We start from the raw sequence: 22,203 nt of genomic DNA, 5'->3' as shown, positions 1-22,203 counted from the left end.
ATCTACAGGATGTCTGGAGTGATAAGTAGCTGTTTTAATAAAAATTCATGCAGTGTTTCTTTGTCCTGCCAAATCATTACTGTTTGCTCTTTGGTATGGTGAATTTAAATGCAGCGTGCCCTGAAACATACAGCATAGAATGAAGTAATGGGATGGGAGAGTTGGTTTGGTGCCACGTATACAAAGAAAACCGTACAGTTCCAGTTTAAAATTATAATTTTAAGCGATTTTGTGTCACAGTAGGAGATTTCCTTTGGGTTGATCAGTGAGGCCGTTGGATGATATGTCAGTGAAACAGGAAATGTGAGCTCTTCTGCACAGACCAGGTTAGCCTGAAACTTCGTACACTGCATCACATCTGATATGCATTCCCTGTGTTAGTTAACATTGCTGTTGCTAATTCCCCTATGGATGTTTCTGTGTAATTGTTATCATTACAGGTTGGAACCATCCACTAATTTAGGCTAGCACAAACCAGTGCTCCCTAACAGGTTGCAGTTGCAGATATCGCATCTCCGCTTCCATTAGATAACATGCAAATTGGGATGTCCTAAGGCTTCTGTTTCTAGTTTGCTAATGAAACTATTATTCTGTATACTATCAGATATGAGGTTGATTCTGTCACAGTAGACTCGTGATTTTATCCATTTTACTGAAAATGTTCCTACTGGGAATTAAGTATGTCTGTGTATTTTGAAGAACTAAGGCTTCCTTTAACAAAATGCATCCAAGCCTTCAGGGTAACTTTCCCAGCTCTTTCCAATCTTTTCCTACTTTGCTCTATTCACTTATTTTAAAATCTGAATGCTGTTGGCCAGATCCTTCATGTAGAACTTGTTCCTGATGAACGTGCACATTTGAATACCAAAAATAACTCTGATTTTGCTTTAACAGGGTGTAAAGCCTTGGTTTTGCAGAGTTCTGTTAACCTGTATTTTGATGAATTAGGAGTATAGGAAATGATATTTTAATTAGAAAAGCAGACTACATCGGTCAGGATTGCTGCTTTCCAGAAGGCTTTGCTTACCTTCATACTGATAGCCTGGAGTTTTCTCACTCTTTCCCAGTAAAAAAAACTGCACTTGTGACAGAAGTGTTCATGAAACTCCTCTCAGAATGAAAGCACGTTGGGTAAAATAATCATACTGGATGGTGCTTACTGTGGTTTGAAGCTGTAGTTGAGGCATGTTCTGAGAGCAGTGCAAGGAATATCGCACAGGGACTCCTGTGCTAATTTGAGCAAGAGCAGAAGATGTCAGAAATGAGGGATACTCACTGGCATTCTTCTTGATCACCCCTCCACCTACCCCCTTCCACCACAGAAAGAAGCTATCCGAGCAGTGGGGAATTTCTGCAATCGTTAGTTGTAATTTTCACTTTGGCTGTGTCATAAAACTCATTGTAACTGGTGGTCTCTTTTAAATCTTCTGATAAATATGAAGTCTCTAGTTTGGCCATCTGCTCTGTTTTCAGAGGCGGTGCGTTGGTCACTTCTTATCAGTGTTCATAATTGTCCTATCTAGCCGATGCAGAAATAAAAATTTTTGCTTGAACACACCTGAGGCCTTTCAGCCCCTGCTGTTCAGGCTTTTAGGGGATTTCTCTCTCAGGCAATTATAAACGGTGCTGTGTAGCCATCTGCATAGTCACTTTACAACAGCAAGTAACAAGGAACTGGAAGTGAAAGCACCGAGGAGAAAGGACCAACCAGAATTTTGGAGAATTATGTTCAGGGCTGTTGGATTTACGCTCTGCCCATTTCACTGTGCTGGAAATCAAAGTACTGAAACACGTGTACTGGTGTAGAGTGGTGCTTCTTCCTGTCTGTAGCTCAGCTGAGGCTGTCTGGTGAACTTGTGCTATCTCTTAGCAGCCAAACTCAGGGAGGAGATGGGGGAACAGCAGGCTGATGTGGCACTGGGAAGGCAAAATATTTCTGTCAGAGTGCTGCAGGATTTGGCTGGAGAAAGCCACACGTGCCCTGAGCTCATGGTGGCAGTAGTGATCCTGTTCTGAGCAGGAGGGTGGGCTGGGTGACCTCGGTATGTCCCTTCCCACCACTGCTGCTGTTGCTCTTGATGATTGAAGATCAGTTGCATCAAGCTTGGTCATTGCCACTGCGCATTAACTGGCTTCTTGGCTCTTCTTGTTTCGCTCAGTTGATGTGCTGGATGTGAGAACTAGATTTCAGTACTTTCAATTTATCACAGTTATATGTATGTATTTATTTTTAATAAACACTGCTCTGATCTTTTGTTCTTTGAGCTGCGTTCCTGCTCATATGCCCACTGAAGCAAAAAGCTGCATGGCCACAAGGATGCAGTCACCTGATAATACTGGCAAGTTCCTGTTTCTCATTCTGTGTTACTGGAGCTATGTCTCAAATCTGTGCTCAGATCAATGAAAACAGAAAGGTGACGTGGCAGCTTCCTGCACGTAAAGATAAGAGCTGCATTGGCAGGCCGCATGGAGCTAGGAAATGGAGGTGTAAGCAGAGGGAATGCTCTGCATGCCTAGTCCATGCTGTGCCCTGTACTTCCGACCTGCACTAGATCAACCAAAGCAACATGTGCTGTCTGAAGCCCTGCAACAAGCAGCTTCTGCCTGTGCCTGGCTCAGCCTTGGTAAAGATAAGGCACTTCACTGGGGCACTGTGTGTTCTTTGTGCTTAAATCCTAATGCAAAGGCAATGAGGGGTCTAAAGGGAGGCTGCCATGCTGTCCTCACCTGTGCTTCTCTGCTGTAGCTCTGCCCCTACGTTTGAAACGGTTTGGGAGGCTTCTAAAAAGAAGCTTCTGTTCTCTGTCACTGGTGAAGAAGTAAAAATATTTTTACAAATTAGGATAACAGTGTTTCATAGCTGGCTGCCTCGCAGAGCAGGTAGGGTTATGTCTGGCAGCTCAAGGCTGGCTATAGATTATTTTTACATTCCATGGCGGTGTAGCATTTGTAGCACTTCTGGATTCTCTCCACTCATCAGTGTTACTTAGACACTTATTGACCCTCCTTGCAAAGTATATTTTGTTGCTTGTTTTTAAACAGACTCAAAGGAAACTTTAACCAGCGGGTTTACTGTTGCCAGATGAATGAAGTATGTCATCTAGAACGGCAGGAGGTTGGTTACTGGAAACATAGTTTTCTTCTTTTTTTGGAGTTTTGGAAAGCCCGGCAGAGGCGATAAATAACACCTCCAACTTCAGTGTTCAGAGGTCTGTGGCAAATAAGCCGGCTGCTGCGACTTCTGTTACACTGCTCTGAGCATGTGTGATGCTGATTTAAGCCCTTGTCAGTTCTCAACAGACTGAGTGCTGCGCTGTTAGAGGTATTTGATGCACTCACAGTTTCTCTGTGAATCTAAAATCTATATTGTGAGCATAACCATGTAGGCTCAGCTTTCAGCATCGTCATTTAGCCTGAAAGGTTAGGTAAGGTTTCAAGGGAGTTGGATGTTAGGAAAAAAACTGTTCTCAGAGTGGCGAGGCAGAGGCATAGGCTGCCCAGGGAAGTGGTGGAGTCACTGTCCCTGGAGGCGTCCAAGGACTGTGTGGATGTGGCACTGAGGGCTGTGGTTAGTGGGCACGGTGGGGGGATGGGCTGGTGGTTGGACTAGGGGATCTGAGGGGCCTTTTCCAACCTTCATATTCTGTGATTATATAAAGGTTAGATGAAGTCTTGTAGGAGCACTTGTAGGTGCGATTGGCGTGGCTGTGTGTGCACAGACAAGAACTCAGGAATTCAGACTTCCTTCTCCTTTTTTTGTTTGTTTGATGAGGTTTTTTTGTTGGTGGTTTTTTGGGATTTTTTTTTTTTGGTTCGGAGTGCACGATTTCTGACGCTTTGTGCCTTTTAATATTTAGGCATTGTTTGCTCGTTACACACCCTCTGCCGTTACCCACACACCCACTGCCGCCACCTGGGCACGAGGGCGCTGTGTGTGTGTGGGGCGAGGGGTGGGGGGGGGGTGGCGCGGAGTCGGCCGGTTGCCATGGCGCGGGGCGGTCACGTGACGGGGCTGACGCGCGGGGCGGGGCTGGCGGCGCGAGACGGCGGCGGCGACGGCGGCGGCACCTTCCGCAGAGCGGCAGCAGCAGCAGCAGCAGCAGCACGAGAGCAGCGCGGGGAGGCGCGGAGCTGTGGGAGCGCCAATGCCCGGACCGACCCAAGCCCTGTCCCCAAATGGCGAGAACAATAACGACATCATCCAGGACAACGGCACCACCATCATCCCCTTCAGGAAGCACACGGTGCGGGGGGAGCGCTCCTACAGGTACCGCTGGCGGGCGGCGGCCGGGCGCTGCGGCGCGGAGGGGGGTTGAGGGGGACGTGCGGGGCCGGGCTGCGCTCAGCTCCCCCCCCCTCCGCCGATAGAAACACAGAGAGAGAGGCGGCGCGGCATTGTGCGGGAGGCGGCGTGGAAGAGGAGGGGGGGGGGAGTTGTCCTCGGAAAATGCATCGAAAATAAAAAAAATTAAAAAATGATAATTAAAATAACAATAGTAATAACAATTAAATACAAAAGATAAATAAAAAAGGAGGAAGAAAGAAGAAGTCCGCCCGCCCGCCCGCCGCGCACTGAACCGCAGCGCCGGGGCTCGGAACAGCCCCCGCCCCGCAGCGCCGGGCGCGGCCGCGGGCACAGCCCAGCTCCGAGCGTTGCGGGCCCGCCGTTTTTGTCGCAGCCCCGCGCCCGGTGGCATTGTTCGCTTCGGGTCGCGGCTCCGGGGCCGGGCACGGCCGATCGGATGAAGCGCGCTGATAGCGAGCGCCCCTGGAGCAGGAAATGGGGCTGCCCGTGGGCAGCGGCCCCGGGGCGGGCTGCGCTGGGTCGCGGCTGATCTTCTCCGGGGTGTACCGCGACGTCTGCGGCTTCGGCGGGCGCTGCCGGCCGCTGACAGCCGGAGGAGGGCTCGGCTTCCCGCCCCGGGGCGGGGAAGGCTCCAACGCAGCCGAGCTGCACCGCGGAGCCGAGCCGTGCCGCGTTGCCCCGAGCCCGCTCCCGCCTCCGTAAGGCAGCCGCGGTGCGCGCGTGTGGCGCGGAGCGGCCGTGCGAGCTCTCGGCGTTGTTATTTGCTTTTGTGAAGGGCTGTATCTGCTTGCAGAAGAAAAAATGGAGCCTTCGCTTCCTATCTCCAAATGACTGCTCTGCAGTAAGCGGTTCTATGCTTGAGGAAGGCTGCGTTTCCACTGCGCTGCTGAGCAGAAACAGGAGGTAGATGTGTGACAATTCATTTCAAGCCAGCCTTATTCTAGCGTGTGCTACGCGGTGCTGCAGATTGCAGTCTCACCGCTTGCCTTCGGAAGGCTCCTCTAGAAAACCTCTCTTGAATGGAGTTCTCCATTATCCTTTCGCAGCACATAAATATAGTCTCCAGCAGCCATCAACAAGTCAGCTTGCTTGTCCTTGTGTCTGCTTTACCCTGCACTGAGCTATGTCTAGGAAAGGCATTTTGTGAGGCCACTGTGTTGAGCACGTGATGACAGACATAATTGCATCAATTGCCCAATTTTCCAGAAAGCATGAATTTGCTCAGTGCCTGAATGAAAGGCAATTTCTTCTCTGCGCAAGGCACCCTGCAGGGCTTTGCATCCTTCTGTCCTTCTTCAGGAATATTCAGGAATGCAGGGCAGATAACACTAATGTTGCAACCTACCTGTGAAACCTGGTCTAGGGAGCCTGCTTTGGTGGGGGGTTGAACTCGATTTCTAGAGGTCCCTTCCAACCTCTACAATCCTGTGTTCTTGGGAAAGTAAGCAATCCGATTAAAATCATTTTAGAAATGAACCTTAAATGCACAAATGGAATGACTCAATTGGGGAATTAGGTTCCTTGTGGAAGCCCGCCTTGCCCTACTGAGCCATGACACCTAGATCTGTAGGCTCTCTTTTCTCCAGTGAGAGTGATACTTACCTTTCCATCTGTAGCCCAAACTGCTTCATGAAGCTTTCCTGTTCTCACATACCCAGCTCCTGCCTGAAGAGCTACCCATGACTTCTGAAGCAATTGGAAAGAGGTAAACCTGGTCCCATTTCACAGGTCAGGAAGCTGATGTGAGAGGGAGTTCCCTGATGTTACCACTGCACTGAGAGCGCAGCAAGGAACTGAACCCACACGAGTCCCAGCTGTGTGCTATGTGAAGCCACAAATAGTCCTCACAAACCTTCCAGAGCGCATATTATATTTTGCAGACTGGGATATACAGGCCCGAGGTGTTAAGTTTCTCCTTCAGCCTCACTTAGCTGGTAAATGGAAACCAGTTGCTTTGGTGTAAAATGCAGTCATGAGGAGATGTTGCCTTCTGCAGTAAATAAGCAGGGTAAACCTTTACATCTTGTGTTGTATGTTCCATCTGTCCCAAAGGAAGGATTTGCGTGTGTCAGTTGTATGTGTTCCAGATCAGGAGACTGACTTTACAATTTGGTTGGAAGTGAGGTGTTGTTTTGTTGGCCCAAAATAGATCTGGGCTTGTTTTGGAGAACAGCATTAAATTTAAGTATAGTTTCTTTTCTGCGTTCGAAGTAGGCTGAAAAAAATTCTATGAGAAGCCAAATCAACTGCTGGGTGGAGAACTGTTCTCAAGAGGGCATGTCTGCAGTGCTTCTTGGCAGAGTTGGGGCATGCTGTATGGCTGATAGGTTCACCATATTTTTTGACGTTCCATTCATTTGCAGAGGAGTTGGAGTAAGATGACCTTTGAAGGTCCCTTTTAATTCAAGGATGCTATGTGCATTTCTGCTGGTATCTCTTTAAGGTGCCTGGCTCTCTCAGGTGTTGTTGTCTACTTGGAAACTGTTCTTTGAGAGCCTGTTCCTTCTGTGCAGCTGTGGGCCTGCATGGAGAGGTTGTGCTGCTGCACCCTGCTTTGTGCAGGAGGCACTGCTCACCCTGAACCTGAGCCCTGCTGGGTGCAGTAAGGGGATGATTCGATTGAAGTAAGGGAAAAAAAGGCTGTTGATAATATTAGTAGCTTAAGGTCCAGACTTGTTGAGAACTTGTGGAAAGGAGACTGAGTAAATGCAGTGAGTTGTTGTTCTCTGAAACTGTAAGTGCTCCTGGAGCAAATGCTGCTAATCACATTAGTAACCTGACAAGTTTTATTTCCAGAGGTCTTTGCTCTTGGCCTAACTGCTATGTCAGGTCGTAAGTTCCGTCCTAGGTTGCAGCGGAAGCAGGAGAAAGGACATTGGAAATGTTTGTAAGAGACCACACCCCACGAATGTGGCCTGAGCTTCTCTAACAGTGGCATTTGTGATAAGCTCTTGCCTTAGAAGCACACTTTGTGCAGCATGGTGCTCACCGCTCCCCAGGAGAAGCAGGGACCCTGCAGAAAGCCCTCGTGTTTCAGCTCAGGCCCATCTCTTTTCTTTCACTTTCGTATAGCTGGCTTCCTGCCTCTACTGCATCTGCTCATCTGTAATCTTGCTTTGTGACTGGGGAGCGCTCTGCCCAGAGCGAAGCGTGCTGGTCAGGCTCAGTTCTCAAAAAGCATGGGGTGAAACTGCCTCATGCTGACCACGGATTGCCTGTGAGCCCACATTGGTGAGAATGACTCTGCTCAGTGCTGTGTGTGTTTGTGGGGGGGGGGGGGGGGGGGGGGGTTGAAGCAGAGATGTTCCATGACACAGCCCAGTTTGTGCTCGGGAACGAGGTGCTTTCAGTCAGAACCATTTCTGCAGCATGCATCTAGGTGCTGTCACCAAGGAGCATCATCGAATGGCTTGGGTTAGAAGAGACCTCAAAGATCATCTGGGTCCAACCCCCAGACGTGTGCAGGGCTGCCACCACTAGATCAGGCTGCCCAGGGCCCATCCAACCTGGCCTTGTGTGGCTTCAGGGACATCTGAGAACATCCAGACTGCACCCAACCTCTATGGGTTTCCAAGGCATCCTCTATGTGGGAGCCTGGGCCCTATTCTAGTTATGTGGTGGGTGCTGTTGTTGTTTTTTTTGTGCGTGTGTGTTGCTTTTTTTAACAAAAAAAAAAAACCTACCTTTTTGGGTTGCATAGCAACAGCAGAATTTCCAGCATGCTAACAAAAACAGGAGCAAGTTTAAGATAGGAGAGAACTGAATTGGATGCTGGCACTTCTAGAAACAAGTGTTTTGCTTCGGTCCTGCCTCCCTGGAGAACAGGCACAGAAAAAGGCCCCTTGATGTGGTAGGGGGGCTGTGAACCAGGAGAGCCCTATCAGAGCCTTTGGGTTCCTTCTTTGCTCCATGAGTGGCTCACGCAAGGGAGGTGCAGCCACCTCTGTGCAGGCAAGCTGGGCTGAAGGAATGTTCTGCGAGGAGAACCTTGAGTAACCACTCGAGATAGGAAAATTGTTTTTGGAGTCAGTAATGAGAAAAAAAGAAAAATACACAAGTATAGTACGCCTGCATTTCAATCCTTGGCATTCAAATGAGCAACTTTTTAAAAATATCTTCAGAGGTTTTGGTTTTGGGGCCTGGGGGTGGGGAGGTTAGTTAATTTGACAGTCTTTTCTTCTTCCTCGTGCCCAAATATAATTATAGCAGAGGCTTGGAGGAAGGAGATTAAGTGTGTGCCAGCTTTTCGTTTTGGGGATGCAACTTTCAGCCTTTGTTTGATAATTGAAAACGAGCAGTCGCACCACATCTGTTCTCAATCACCCCAACCACTGAATGGGATGGCATGGAGGCCACAGCGTGCAGTAACAGCGGTGACAGCAGCGAGAATCGGGCTGCCTGTGGGTGTCTGTGTGTCCCACTGGATCCTTGTCCCCACCTCAGGGTGCTGATCGCCTGCTGCCCCTATGAGTGCCAGAGGGCATAGATGGAACGCATCTATGTCTCTGCAGGGACGGTGTTAACTTAGCATTGAAGAGCTGTATGAGTCTTGCCATGCTCGGGTCCCTGCTGCCTGACTCACCAATAAAGCATCTTCGTCATATTGTTTCATTATAATTAGATGGGAGGGGAAGGGGAATATCAGCTATAAGAGTTTACTGGATGTTCATTTAACTCTTCAGGTTTTTGAAACGATAGCCTTTTTATTTCTTTTTAGCACAATTCTGTTGTCCCCATGCTAACTCATTTAATTCAAAATGAAGATCTGCCTGTCTTTTTTTTTTTTTTTTTTTTGACAACAACTTGAATTTCTGATGTCATACTAAGTTACAACATATTTGATAGAGAAGGCTCTGCATACCAAAAGCATTCCCATTATATGGCTTGGCTAATCTACGTGGAAATGTTTTGCTTTGCATAGAGCTCTGTACTTATTGAATTGTGCTTTCGTATTAAATCTGTTGTTTTGTTGTGCTATCCAAACAGGAAATGTAAACATTAATCAGTGCATAGAGACTTAAGGATGTAGCTTCTGGAGGAAATCCTACGACTGTACAAAACTGCTGTGCCTGGAGAGGAATATGCCATGCAGATCATGGTCTTGATGTTCTGGTCTTGCACACAGCTGACTTGCATGCCTGACTCATGGTGTCTGGCAGAGTGAGGGATTTGAGATGTGGGTGAGGTGATGGAAGATGGAGAGGTGAGGCAGCAGCACTGGGGTGAGCTCTTGTGAATTTAAACCAAAGCTTAAGTGTGGTCTGGAACAATATTTTAACAAGCTATGCAAACTGAAGGATTCTTGGTCTGGGATTTGTTTAGGATTTCTCCTGTGTATAAAATGGGCCCTTATTCTCTAGCATGGAATTCACTAGAGTAAAGGAATAGTGTATTTTGCTGTCATGATGTTGTGTCCAATGATGGTGCACGTTCCTGTTTTTCTATGTGGCTGTGTGTATTGTTCCAGGCATTTAATTTTCAATATTATGTTTCTTGGAACCCTGAGGTAGTCTGAGAGATTGAGGGACTTCATTTTTATCTTTCAGGGATAAGTGGAGTGGATATCCCTTCTACAGCAGTGTTCCTCAGAGCTGTACAGATTTCCTACCCAAACAGCTGCAATTAGTCAAGGATGCACTTGAATGCAAATTCTTCCTTGTCACTCTGGAATGCAGTGTTGATTTTCAGAAGGGCTTTCTGGCAATATGTATTAAACAATTTTGGGGGGTTGAAAATTCATTTTAGGCAAATTTAACATGGTTGTTAGGCTTCACTTCTAATGGCTAGTCTCTGTGGAGTTAGTCCAGTAACACCATGAATGGGAAGTACTGAAATACTTAAAGCAGAACTTGCATTGCTTTACTTATGGATTCAGTGTTACACAAATCATAGCTTATGAAAATAAATACAGAATCTGAGAGTAATTGTACGGAAGTGGAGTATGTAACCCATGATATGGAAGTCTCTTGGGAGCTTTCATATATGAAAAGGCTGTTGTGTGCAGGAGTGTTGAGAGCGTGGAGGCAGTGAAATGATAACTTGTTGAATAAAAGAGATAAATTTTCATAAAAGGACAGTATTCACTTGTAAATAACTGCCCCGTTGAAAACCATTTTGTGCAGAATAGTTTTAATTATATTTTACTGAATTATTATTTGGGGTTCACATCACTCCTTGCCTGTATTAATGTTTCAAAGATTACAAGACACAGATTTTTGAATCAGCTCCTGAAAACACAGTTTTTAGTCAGATTATTTCTACTGTGCCAGTTGTCAAACAACAGGGATGCTGCAGAGCTGCTTCATCTCTTAAGCAGTCCTCATTCTCTTCCTGAGACCTTCTCAGAATTGCAGAGGAGAATGAGTGGCAATGACTGTCAGCCGTGGAAGTTCCTTGAGATATCAGGAGGAATGTTCTCACAGTGGGATGATGGTCTAACTGGAAGAGGTTGCCCAGCAAGGTTGTGTAGTGTCTGTCCTTGGAGTGACCCAACTTTGGGCTAGATGGTGCCATCAGCAGCCTTCTCTTGTTGGCTTTGCTGCCAATGGGAGGTCGGAGTAGGTGATCCTTGGAGTTCCTTGCCTGCCTCAATCACACTGTGGCCTCTTAGGTAACCCAAAGAGGCATAAACAGCTCTTGAGTTCAAAATGCACTGCGCGAAAAGTAGTCACGATATCAAGCTGTTTTAAAAGTGAAAGCATCATAGAATTGTTTGGGTTGGAAGTGACCCTTAAAGGTCATCTAGTCCAACTCCCCTACAATGAAAAGGAACATCAACAGCTTGATTCAGGTTGCTCAGAGCCTGGTATGGACTGACCTTGAATGTTTCCAAGCACGGGGCATCCACCACCTCTTCAGGCAATGCTTCTCTAAAAGTAGTGTGTGGCAACACAGTACTGCCACCAAAGTGAAATCATTCTATGATCACGGGTTTCAAATGGAAGAGAAAAATGTGTGCATATAATCTCATTTCAATAGTTTTTTATCTTAATTCTTATAAAAGCTGTGTTGCTGCTGCTGCAGTGCACTAATTACTTCATGTTGCATTGCACAAATCACTGAGAGATGATTCTGCAATTTGCTACCCACGGATGACCAAAAGTTCATTGTCACACAGTAGAGCGCAAGAATAGTTCTGTTGCATCATAAAATTAATTATCTACATATCAATTAAGAATTATGTTTTGAAGTTAAGAGCTGATATATTGCCCCTTCAGTTTGTAATGACTTGTATACATTTTAATGCAGAAAATATTAATGTTATTGAAAAGTTTAATCTGCAGGAAATTCTAGGCTGTTAAGCTGTATCAGATATGTGCTTAGTTTGACGTGTGTTTGCAGGGAGGGGTGCAGAACTGCCTCATCTCATGCCCTACACCAACACTGAGAGGGCTGAAGAAACTAAATAGTCACATCTCAGCATAGGTTATTAACTTCTTAATTACAATTATATATAGTTGAAGGTAATTCAAGCAATAAACTTTTTCTGCCCTGTTTATGATGGGAGTTGAATTTGCTCATGTGACCATTTGCCAGCTGGAAGCAATATACTGTAGGAGTTGACCTCAGGATATTCCATGAAAGGAGGCCAAATCCTATTAAACAGGACATCTATGCTTCTCTTAGCTTAAGGTGCAAGGCTTTGCTGGGGCTCACAGATAAAGGCTGTTGTAACCGTCAGTAATTCTGTTCTTAGAACTCCAGTTGCATCTAAGCAGTAAGGAACATCTGAAGAAAATGGTTGGGGAAGAAAACACAGCTTTGGGAATGTGCCACTTTAATTCGGCAGGAGACTCGTAAAACTGAAAACCGAAAGAAAACAGTGACTTCACAGACCTTCAAAGACCAACATGGTTGAAAAAAGAGTTTGGGGGAACACTTGCATTGGTAGTGCAGCAAAGGTAATGTAAGTTTGTGGTCACTGGCACGCAGAAAGAATAATACATTACATAAATCACAGATGGCTGAACCAGCTTGTTCATAAAGGGCAATTTGCTTCATGAAGGATTAGCAAATTCTAGTTTTAGTTGCTCTAAAATTAATTTAGCAGTTAAGCAATTGCACTTAGGAGTTCAGTCCTGTCCTAAGCAGCCCTTAGTAGGGTTAATCCTTAAGTACAAGTCATTTGCTGGTGATACTTTTGAGTACCAGAATAATTTCATAGTGTCTCCACGCTGTTAAGGGATTAACTCATGAAAATGAGGGAAGAGGTTGACTTTCTTTGGTGTCCAAAACCAAAAGTAAGTGTTGTGGCTGAAATGCTAATACTGAAAATCTTTATGATATTAATAATGATCTGTGGGGAGTTTGTATGAGCCAAAGACAGGGAACTCTATTTGGGCCTATTTCAACGAACTCATAGATGTCAAAACTCAGATTTTTTTTTTTTTTTTGCTGTTATTATTTTCAGTCTCACTTCCACCTGGGGTGGAGGGAGAAGAGGAAGGAGGCTGAGCTCAGAACCCAGTGAAAGGCAGGCTGGTGAGCGGACTTGCTGGTCTTCAGCACAGTGCTGGCCAGGAACCCAAGTGTGGTTTGAGCCATGGCTGTGCACTGCTTGGTCCCAGTCAACTGCCCACGTGTGCCCTGTGCAGCCTGCAGAGCCCAGTGCTTGACTCTTGGCCCTGAGTGGTGGTGGCAGTGGGAGCCTTGGACAGCCATGCTGGAGCACTGCATCTTATGTTACAGAAATACAGAGACATGTTTTAGACGATGATGCATGGGTGCAAGCAGCCTGCTTGGCTATGTGTTGCTTCATCTGCTGTCACATGCTTGTTTACAACCGTGGGGTGAAGGTGGCTTAAAATAAATGTCTCTTTGCCTGGGTCGGTGTCGTCACCTTTCTGCCTTTTCTGGTGCTGGCTGCCTGCCTGGCTCTGTCCCATGGGCTCTGCCCTGGCACCCATCCCTGTGCATCTAGGGATGAGTGTGTGGGTGGCAGCTCCTCTTTCCCCAGGTGCAGTGCCATGTGCCTCCACAGCGCCTGCTTGGGAGGTATTGTTCATCGTGATGACATGCATGTATTGAGAAGAAGCAGCACGGAAAAACAGCATGCATCTGCATTTGTTGCTCATACAGGAGAGAAAAGCTGATGTGTGGCAAGGTCCTCACGCTCTGCAGTGTGTTACAGAGAGGCATGCTGCAGTCTCTCTCTCTCCTCAGCTGCTGCAGCACTCTTCCCATGTGGCATCACCCTGTGAGCAGCAGTGCCATGCATGCTGCTGGCAAGCTGCAGCTGCCTGTGATCAGTGAGCTGCTGCCTTCCCTGCTTACCGTTCCATTCCATCTCTCCCAGCCCCATGCTGCGTCACAGCCATGAGCTGGGGCTTCCCCCCCCTGTGGTGTTATGAAATCTCTTCTGCCGTCATGCAAGTGTCGGCATCTTGCTCAAATGTATGGACATTGTGGGGCTGGAAGAGGTGGCCAGGCCCCAGATAGGTCAGCGCTAAATTAATTAGGTGACTTCATCTTACTGGCTAGCTGGATGCCAGCCCTGCTGGAGCTCCCAGGCTGCACACTGCTTTTTGGACTTAAAAGGTGGAACGGCCAAAGCAGCAGCAGCATGGAGGCTGTGCTGCTGCACTGCAGCCCAAATCCCACCTTAGGTGCCAGCAGTCTGGGTGCACACACATCCTTGCCAGTGCACTTATTTTCCCTTGGCCGAGGTTTAGTGATGATTTCTGTCCCTTCCTTGCTGGATGCAGGAGTTCCCTGTGGTGACTCCTGGGCTGTCCCATCACTGTGTCCTGCAGCTTGGGTGGTGAGTTTAAGGGCCAGCCCTCTTTCACTCTCTCTGCTTCACAGCAAATCTGCATTTCCTCGAGCACTTGGGATTTACTATCCGGATCTGTAGCTGTTCATCTAGGATCCAGTGGGAGCAATAAGGCTCCCACTCCTTCTGTTCATTTGTTCATCTCAAGGCACCTGCTCAGCACTGCTGTTATGTTTATGTCATGCATATCCTCTTGGAAATCCTTCATTATATTCCTAGTAATCTGTTATTTTTTTGTAAGAGATTAAAATGAATGTAATGCAAATTTAAGCTCCCATGTTTATCTTGGTGAAATGAGTCTTTGTTTCAAGGAAGATTAAATGTTTGTTTATTTGTCAGATTTTCCAAGGGTTTCCAGTTACAAAATGATCGTCCATTTTCTTTCCCTGTTCCTATTGGAATGTTATATAAATTGAAATATCCCTATTCCTGATTGGCTTGGGCTTGTTATGTAACAGAAGTCTGAGAATTGTTTTCCTCTGAATCAACTTTTTTTTTCCTCTGCACTCCCAGCTCCTATTGCAAAAGACAGAGTAGCTACCGTCCTATAGTGAAAACTGTACAGGTTGAATATCTTCCTTCAGGGCACCAGTGGAGCAATTCCAGCCTCAGATCTCAGAGTTGAAAGCCTTGCGGGGGAGGACAATAACTGGAAGAAAAAGTAGTTAATATTTTAGCATTGCTGCAGTGCCACGCTTACATTCCTTGTTCAGCCCACTTCAAAGGTTTTGGCAGTTCTTCATTAGTAAAAAGACTCCTTAATTTGTAGTAGCATTGTTTCACACTGAGGTTCGTGCAGCCTCTCCCCAGGATGACAAGCAGCAGTCTGCCCAGAGTTGAGCCCTGCTGGAGTTCTGCCGGGTGTGGGGTGAGGGGGCCATTTCCCAATGGGTTTTTGTAGGCAGAGGGGGCAACCTCTGCTGATGTTTGCCTTCCTTTTGTCAAGAGGTTTTTTTGTTGTTGTTGTTGTTTTGTTTTTAGTTAGGATTCATTTATGCGTAGAAATTGGGAGGAGTTCTGTCAGGATATGCATATGTATTCAGCCAAAATTAAAATAGCTTGTAATTAAGCTGTAATATTGTTAGTATCAAAGTAGAGACATGACATTCTGCATTACATCACCATACAGCTTCAGTGACAGCAGGAGGAATGAAGGAATGAGAAGGCAATCTGAAAAACTGTTGCTTTTGCACTGCAAATATAACTGCCAGTTAAAAATAAATAAAAAACTGCAGTGTGTGTGCAGATGTGGCTTTTCCTCTTGAGGTGCCCTAAAACATTCTAAGTACTAAGGCATTTTCTTGGAGCTTAAAACTGTTCTGTTTTGTTTCTGTGGACTACCCTAATTTCATAACTGGTTAGTGAATAAACTTAAAACTGTTTTGCTAAAAGTAAGCAGCAGACAGTGTAATGCACTGCAAGTTCCTGGGCTATCTCAGAGGTTTTGGCTCAAATTGTGCATATTGTTTGAATACTTTTGATTGTGTTTTGTAGATTTGGGGGAACTGAATGTCTGGAAAAGAACCAGTGTTTTTCTACCTCCCAGATAAAATGGGCTTGTTTGTTATTTTTTTGTTTGTTTTTTACATTTTCTTAGTCTATATGTACCACAAAAGAGAGTTACCACAGGTCTTTAAAAGAGTGTTTTAGATTTGGGACTAAACCAGTCCTTGAGACCCGTCATAAAAAATTTATGTAGGTCAGAAGATCCCAACACTGGCAGGCAGCCTGTAATTTAAAAGAACAAAACTTTAAAGATAAAATGTGCTAATCCAATGAAAGTGATCTCTTTGTACTCTAACCACACTTGCATTTAAACAGGGAACTGTGGTGAGAACAATTCAAAATACACTTTTTTTCTAGTAGCATAGCAAGGCTCAAGCTATTGAAACATACATGGTTTGCTTCATTCTTTTCTAGACTCTGTATCGTGCTCCACAAATCATTTTAGGTCTTCAAATCAGATCCATGTTGTGAAGTTGAAACAGTATTCAGAAGTGAATGAGATACGTGGATAGTAAAAGACTTATAGCAAGTCTGTTTAGCAGCACGGAAGCAAGGGCACAAGAGATCTCACGTTCTGCATTCTGAAGGGTGTGGATTTCCCCCCTTCTTAATGCTGGAGGATTATTTTCTGTTTCCTGTGGCAATACCTCATTGTGACCAATCTTTAACTGTGTTTCTGACTAGACAGTTTTATATTGCTTTCTACAAATAGCACTTCAGTCAGAGCTCTGTGATTTGAGGGAGCTGTTCACAGCCATTGTCTTTGCTACAGGAGCAGAGCATCAGTCAAAAAGGAGAGTAAAAGCAGTGTTGGTAGAATCATGCTGTGCCTTTTCTTGCTGTTTTTCCATCCTCTGGACCCATTATAGTAGAGACAACCTTGAGTGAAACTGCCCTCTGATGATTACGATTAAGACTGCCTGCAATGAATACTAAGGAGGTGTGCAAATCAGCTGTCATTGCAGGTTTATATTGAAGGACATATTTTCTTTCTGCAGGGATGTGGCTGCTGGGGCTCCCAGGTTTCTTCTTCCAGGAATCCTTATTTTGCAGTAGCTTTCACCTGCAGTGCTTTTCCAGCAGAAGCTCTGTCTGCCTCACTGAGCTGCATCCTCACTTTCCGTTACATCTTCCACTTCAGCTGTTTTTGTTGTGAAAGCTTTTGTTCTGGTCAGAGTATCTATCCATCCTGGTGCTCTCCAGTGCCAGCTTCCAGAAGGCTCCTCTTTGTGCACAGGCTTGCTATTGTCTTGGAGAGTTCCTCACTGTACCTTGCTGAATTGAGCAAAACAGGAAAGCTCATGGGCTCAGAGGTCATTGTACATGTGCTCCGTATTGACACTGCTGTTGTCCTTCTAGTTGTGTCATTGTTACAGGTTTGGTATAAGACAGCTTCTGCTGTCAGGAGCTGTTAATTTCTCCCCTCTCCCTGACAAGCAAACTGAATGTGCCTCTTGCAAAGCTTTCCTTAAGTACAGGTGGGTGACACCTTGAACTGCTGCAGTTACCTGTAGCTGGGTGTCATGTGCTGCCTGTCATGCCTTAAAAAGTAATGCTCCTTTGGGGACAATATTTAATATTGGCAAGCTGAGCCAACACACTTCTGTTTTGGGGAACTACCTATGCTTATACATGATTTTCAGCTCTATGAGCTCACACTATAGTGCCTAGACAGATATGTGTAAAAGCATTTTTATGATGTGGAACTGAAAATGTGAAGACACTCTTACAGCTTATTTATATTTACTGGGGCTTTGAATTTTGGTTTTTGATAAGTAAAATAAGGGAGAGTCCTTTGTGGCTGGGCAGTGCTGTGACAGCTGGAGGCTTTGCTCAAAGCAGGGGATGCAGTCAGCTGGCCTGGACCTGCTGTTAGCTGCTGTAGGATTGCTGGGCATCTGCATGGATGGTGGGAGCTGACAGATCCCAGTGAGGTAGGTGCTGATTTTCAGGCCTCTGAAAGCCTCATCACAGGCTTATGCTTGAGAGCCTTCAGTCTAAACAAGGGAAAACCTAACAGTCGAAAACATAAATATTGTATTTGGAAGAGGCAGAGCTTCAGGCCATACAAAGAAGCTGTTCGTTTTTGGCCATTCACAGGGCCCATGGGACTCCACCTGCTCAGCAGTCCACGTGTGTCACGTTGCAGATGTTTGTTAGCATGTGGAATCCAGAGCAGCCTTCTCAGGGCGCTGAGTCACCAAGAGGAGCCTGAGTCCAGCTACTGGTTTCAAGCACGGGGATTTTCATCTATTGCTCTGTATAGTGATTCTTCTGCCTGGATTTACTTTTTCTTTTTTTCTTTCCCAAGGTCTGTCTGCACAGCAAACAGGGTGCACGTGTATCCGAGTACCAAAACAGAGCATGTGCTCTGTAAAGGAAACCTTCCTTAGCTGTGTTTATCCGAACTGTGGCCATGGGAGGGTGGGGGACAAGCCAGACAGAGACCTGTGACCTCTTCCTAGAGAGTAGGTCATGGAAGACTCAGAGATATGTTAGCAGGCCAACGTGAGTAAATGGCATTGGCATGTTACCAACTTTTTCAACAGAAATTCTTTGCTTTAGTTGGCTTAAAATTTTATTGGTACCTCCTCATTCGTACCTATGTATATGAATGTAAAGCTATTGTCTCTTAACGTAGCCGAAGCTTTTGTTTGGCATGTAGATCATCATCATTCCTTTCATTTGCAAACATACAATGAGTAATATTACGGATACCTTTCAGGATATTGCTTTAAAACTCACAGTTGTTTGTTTACTCATCTTCCATCCTGTGCAGCAAGGAGCTTGTTTGCTCTGCTGTCAGTTGCAGCAAAATACGTATTTCTTTTTGCTATTGCTTTTGGAACAGTATGATGAGGGAATTCCTGCTTCCTTCCTGCGTGTGGATTTCTGGATCTGTTTAACAGAGCAGCCTTGCTGCTTTCACTACCGGTAGCCAGTGGTTGTTCTGACTTCTGCCCAGCCTAAAGAGGCCATTAAAATTTGGATGAACTCATGACAATTAAAATTAACATCAATTTATTTCAAATGTTATTGTCCAATTATCTTCAACTTCTTTAGAATGAGTGGACTGTTCTTTACTGAACTGCTGGTTTCACATATCAAGCTCAGAATTTCGAGTGAACATTGAATTCACTGTTAAATTGTTACTTGAACTGATTTTATAAACAATATTTAACATTTCAGTTTAATAGCAACAGCGCTGGTGTCTTTCTGTTACTTCTTTATCTATATAAAAGGGTTAAAAGTAATAAAGTGAAAAACATGCTTGAAACAATGTTTAAAACCTGAGATGACATTGGTAACAAATGTGTTTTGCCTATCCAGTCCCTCCTCCATCCCGGAGTTAAAGCTAAGTTTACAGATGAACCACAGTGGTTTGAAGAGTAAAGGGACACACCTTGTTTCTAAAACTTTACTTCTAGCTCTCAGCTCAGTCCAAGCACTTACTGCATGCCAAGAGAACAACCTTTGCTAGCTGTTACAGCACGTTCAGTTGTGCTGTCCAGGTGCCCACAGGAAGGCTGTAGGAAGTCTGGGAAGTCTGGATTCTTCCATGCTTTGGATGTGTACAGAAGCAAGCAGTGGGGCAACCTGGTTCTGAGGGAATTGCTGGCACTGCAGGCATAGCCCTGACTATTAGAGCATGAATTTTTGGAGCCTGTTTTCTCTTACTGGCTTGCATGCTTTTTATTTATGTTCTCTTCTTTAAAGGCAAATAATTGGGGACTGGGTTCTAAATGTCAGTAGGTATGGTCTTCTCTTTGTAAAAGTTTGTTTCACAGCAAGTTACATACAAGAAACTTTGTCATCTCATACCTTAATGGTGTTTGTGGCTGTAGACTTAAATATTACTGAGGCTAGATTTGTGCTAGTGGGGTTTGTCGTTGTTTTTTATCTAGATTGCTCCAGCAAACCTAAAGATGGATGGAGTTTAGCAGCAGTCTTGGTGTTCTCTGCAGAATTGTTTATCAGGCTTTTTAAAGTTGTATCTTTGCAAAAATCTCAGTGGAAATAGTCCATGAGAACTTCAAATCTCATGAAGGAGGTCCTGCTCTCTTTTACTGAGGAAGAAGATTGAGATCCACAGCTGAGGTAGCTGGGCTGGCCCTACAGCTGGCCTGTGAAGTGGGAGTTACAGAGTGTCACTAGAGACAGATGTGTGGAGTCCTCAGCAAACTTTTTCTTTTCAATAACAATTGCAAGTTTGCTGAGTATTTGACCATTTCTGAGACGTGTTGTACTTGCTTATTACTAGTGAACTTCCTGGATTAGCTTGGAGAACAGCATTTGCTCTTTTTGTGGACAATCTTGGCTCAGGTCTTTTGAAAATGTTGACGAGATGAAGGTGAATATGCTCATCAGTGCCTTGCAGCAGAAAGATATGGCTAGTGTAGAATCATAGCATATAAAATTCAGTAATATGCATTTCAAGTTAGAGGACTTGGGGATGGATACTACTATGAAGTAAAACTACTAGCAGAAAAGGACCTCTTAACTGATTAACTGATTAATTCAAGATGAAAATATTTTAAACTATATGGCTATGCAGGTAGCAGATACTCAGCACAAAGGGCCATTTTCCAAGGTCTTGCTGAAAGGTTTCCTGAAAGCTGTGGAAATGTGCTCAGCTATGCTGCAGAGGTCCTGCTGCAGTGACCAGCAAAAGAAGATCTGACTTTGCAGAGGAGTTGGAGAATTGATTTGTTTGTTCTAGCCTACCTGGGCACTGGGACAGACTCTGATTGCTTTCTGCAACACATTATGAAATCAACTCAGGAAGAAAAGCCATTAGAGCTGGAGGATAGTGTTGGCAGAAGAACAAATGAGTTTAAGCTGCCTGGAAATGTTTCTAATGATTTAGAGACACCAGACTAGAAAGCAGCTTTCCAACCAGACAGTTGGGGTTGCAAAGCTGAGTTACTTTCAGAATAGAGTTTGATATGTTTGTTTATAAAACAGATTCATTGTATCATATTATTAGGTATTGAATTAGTCATCTAAAAAGCCCTATCCCAACAAGAAATCAGTATTTGAGTAAGTAGAACAGCTAATTCTTCCAGAAGTTATCTAAAAATTAAATACAGATTTGGGAAATTGGATCATTATGCAGTATCAGAAAACTAAGACAGAGATGTCTAATCACTGCATTTGTGCAGCACTACATGAAGAATCCCAGGTCTGATCTGTCTCTGTGTCTTTAGGCTATATTTGACTCTTTTTGTTCCTACTTTGTCAGCACTAGGAGAATACTGTAGGTTAGTGAGTTATTTAGGTTCACAGTGACACCAAGAGAAACATGCTCATATAGTACAAGAGGACATGGAAAAGGCTGTACGTTATCAAAGCATAAAAAGATGCCTTTCTTGATAAGGAGAAAAGGTTCTAGAGTGATGCAACTTTCGCTTTTTTCTTTGAATTCTGAACAAATTCTGATTTTTTTTTAATGCAGAAAACAACAATCAAAATGTCAAAAATACTTTTCTGTCTTCTTTTTTTTGTAGCTGGGGAATGGCGGTCAACGTGTACTCTACCTCTATCACTCAAGAGACTATGAGCAGACATGACATCATCGCATGGGTTAATGATATACTAGCTTTAAACTACACAAAAGTTGAACAGCTCTGTTCAGGTAAGAAAATATTGCATGTTCCACAAATGTTTATTTAAAAACCACTTTAAAAGTCTGATCTGTTGAAAATAGATCATTTTCATCTTTGTCATAACACAGTTACTCCGCAAAAAGAAACTAATGTATGTACAAAGGAGAAGCTTTTGTGTTCATTTTAATCATGGAAAGATAAGGTGCCTTGAGAAAGCGTAGAATACAGAGGTGAACAGGAGGAATGTAGCAGGAGATGCATAGAAGTAGTAACTAGCTTGACTGAAGAGAAAGAATGTAGTGGTAAGATTTTTTTTGTGCGTACTTTAAAGCTGCAGGGGTGGTAACCTCACAAATGGAGAGTGACACATAGCTAAAAAGTGACCAGTAGTCTACTGAAAACTCAAGTGAACAAAATTCTCCAGCACCTCTTCCTTCCAGGTAAGGGTCCTGAAACTCTACTGATGTATAAACCCTACAGGAGAATATCACATGTGTGACCTCGGAGAAAAATATACGTTTGAGGAAATCAGCATTTAGGCTGCTGTAAGGTGCTTTAGAATTTTGCCAAGGAAATCTGCCTGTTTCTCTTTAAATGTAACCAACTCTCATAGTAATTTTTTTTTTTTTTGGGGGGGGGGGTTAATGAACCCTAAAAGAAAAGTAATGGTTTGAATACTTTGGCCAGTCTGATTAATCGGAGTGGGAACTGCAAGATACGTGTTAAAAAACAGGATCTGTAACCAGATGATGACTACAAATGATATGTAGGGAAAGACTAGTGTTTTACTGAGATTACAGATGCCCTGGGGAGTGATTCTTTCTGATTTCCTGCTGTGATTTTTAAATTTGAAGATGTTTGTGTTGGAGGAAATCTAGCTAGATTGCTACTTCCATACAAATGACATGCTGGGAATATCTTGCTTATGAAGACAATGCTCTAAGTACACAGAACTGAAACCACATTACCACATTTCAGCTGCTTAGTGGTCCAGTTGAAATGGGGTCCTATAT

The 22,203-nt window shown here is 44.6% G+C and overlaps 1 protein-coding gene across 4 annotated transcripts in view; it reads left to right on the top strand.

Moving 5' to 3' along the window:
* MAPRE2 (microtubule associated protein RP/EB family member 2) overlaps positions 1-22,203 on the top strand; it is an 85,829-nt gene that overhangs the window by 31,634 nt on the left and 31,992 nt on the right. For 2 of the 4 annotated variants that reach the window (XM_065751953.1, XM_065751951.1), the window contains exon 3: positions 21,092-21,219. In XM_065751953.1, coding sequence (XP_065608025.1) covers positions 21,099-21,219 — 121 coding nt within the window. In that variant the 5' untranslated portion in view covers positions 21,092-21,098. Of the gene's footprint in view, positions 1-4,075; positions 4,268-21,091; positions 21,220-22,203 lie in introns of those variants that run through there. The other 2 variants (XM_065751952.1, XM_065751954.1) reach the window with 2 other exon arrangements.

Source organism: Cyrtonyx montezumae, unplaced genomic scaffold (assembly GCF_038088225.1).
Source record: "Cyrtonyx montezumae isolate F1298 unplaced genomic scaffold, pur_monq_1.0 scaffold_8, whole genome shotgun sequence".
NCBI lineage: Eukaryota > Metazoa > Chordata > Aves > Galliformes > Odontophoridae > Cyrtonyx > Cyrtonyx montezumae.
The sequence above is the reverse complement of the archived record's forward strand: the minus strand, read 5'-3'. Positions and strand labels throughout refer to the sequence as shown.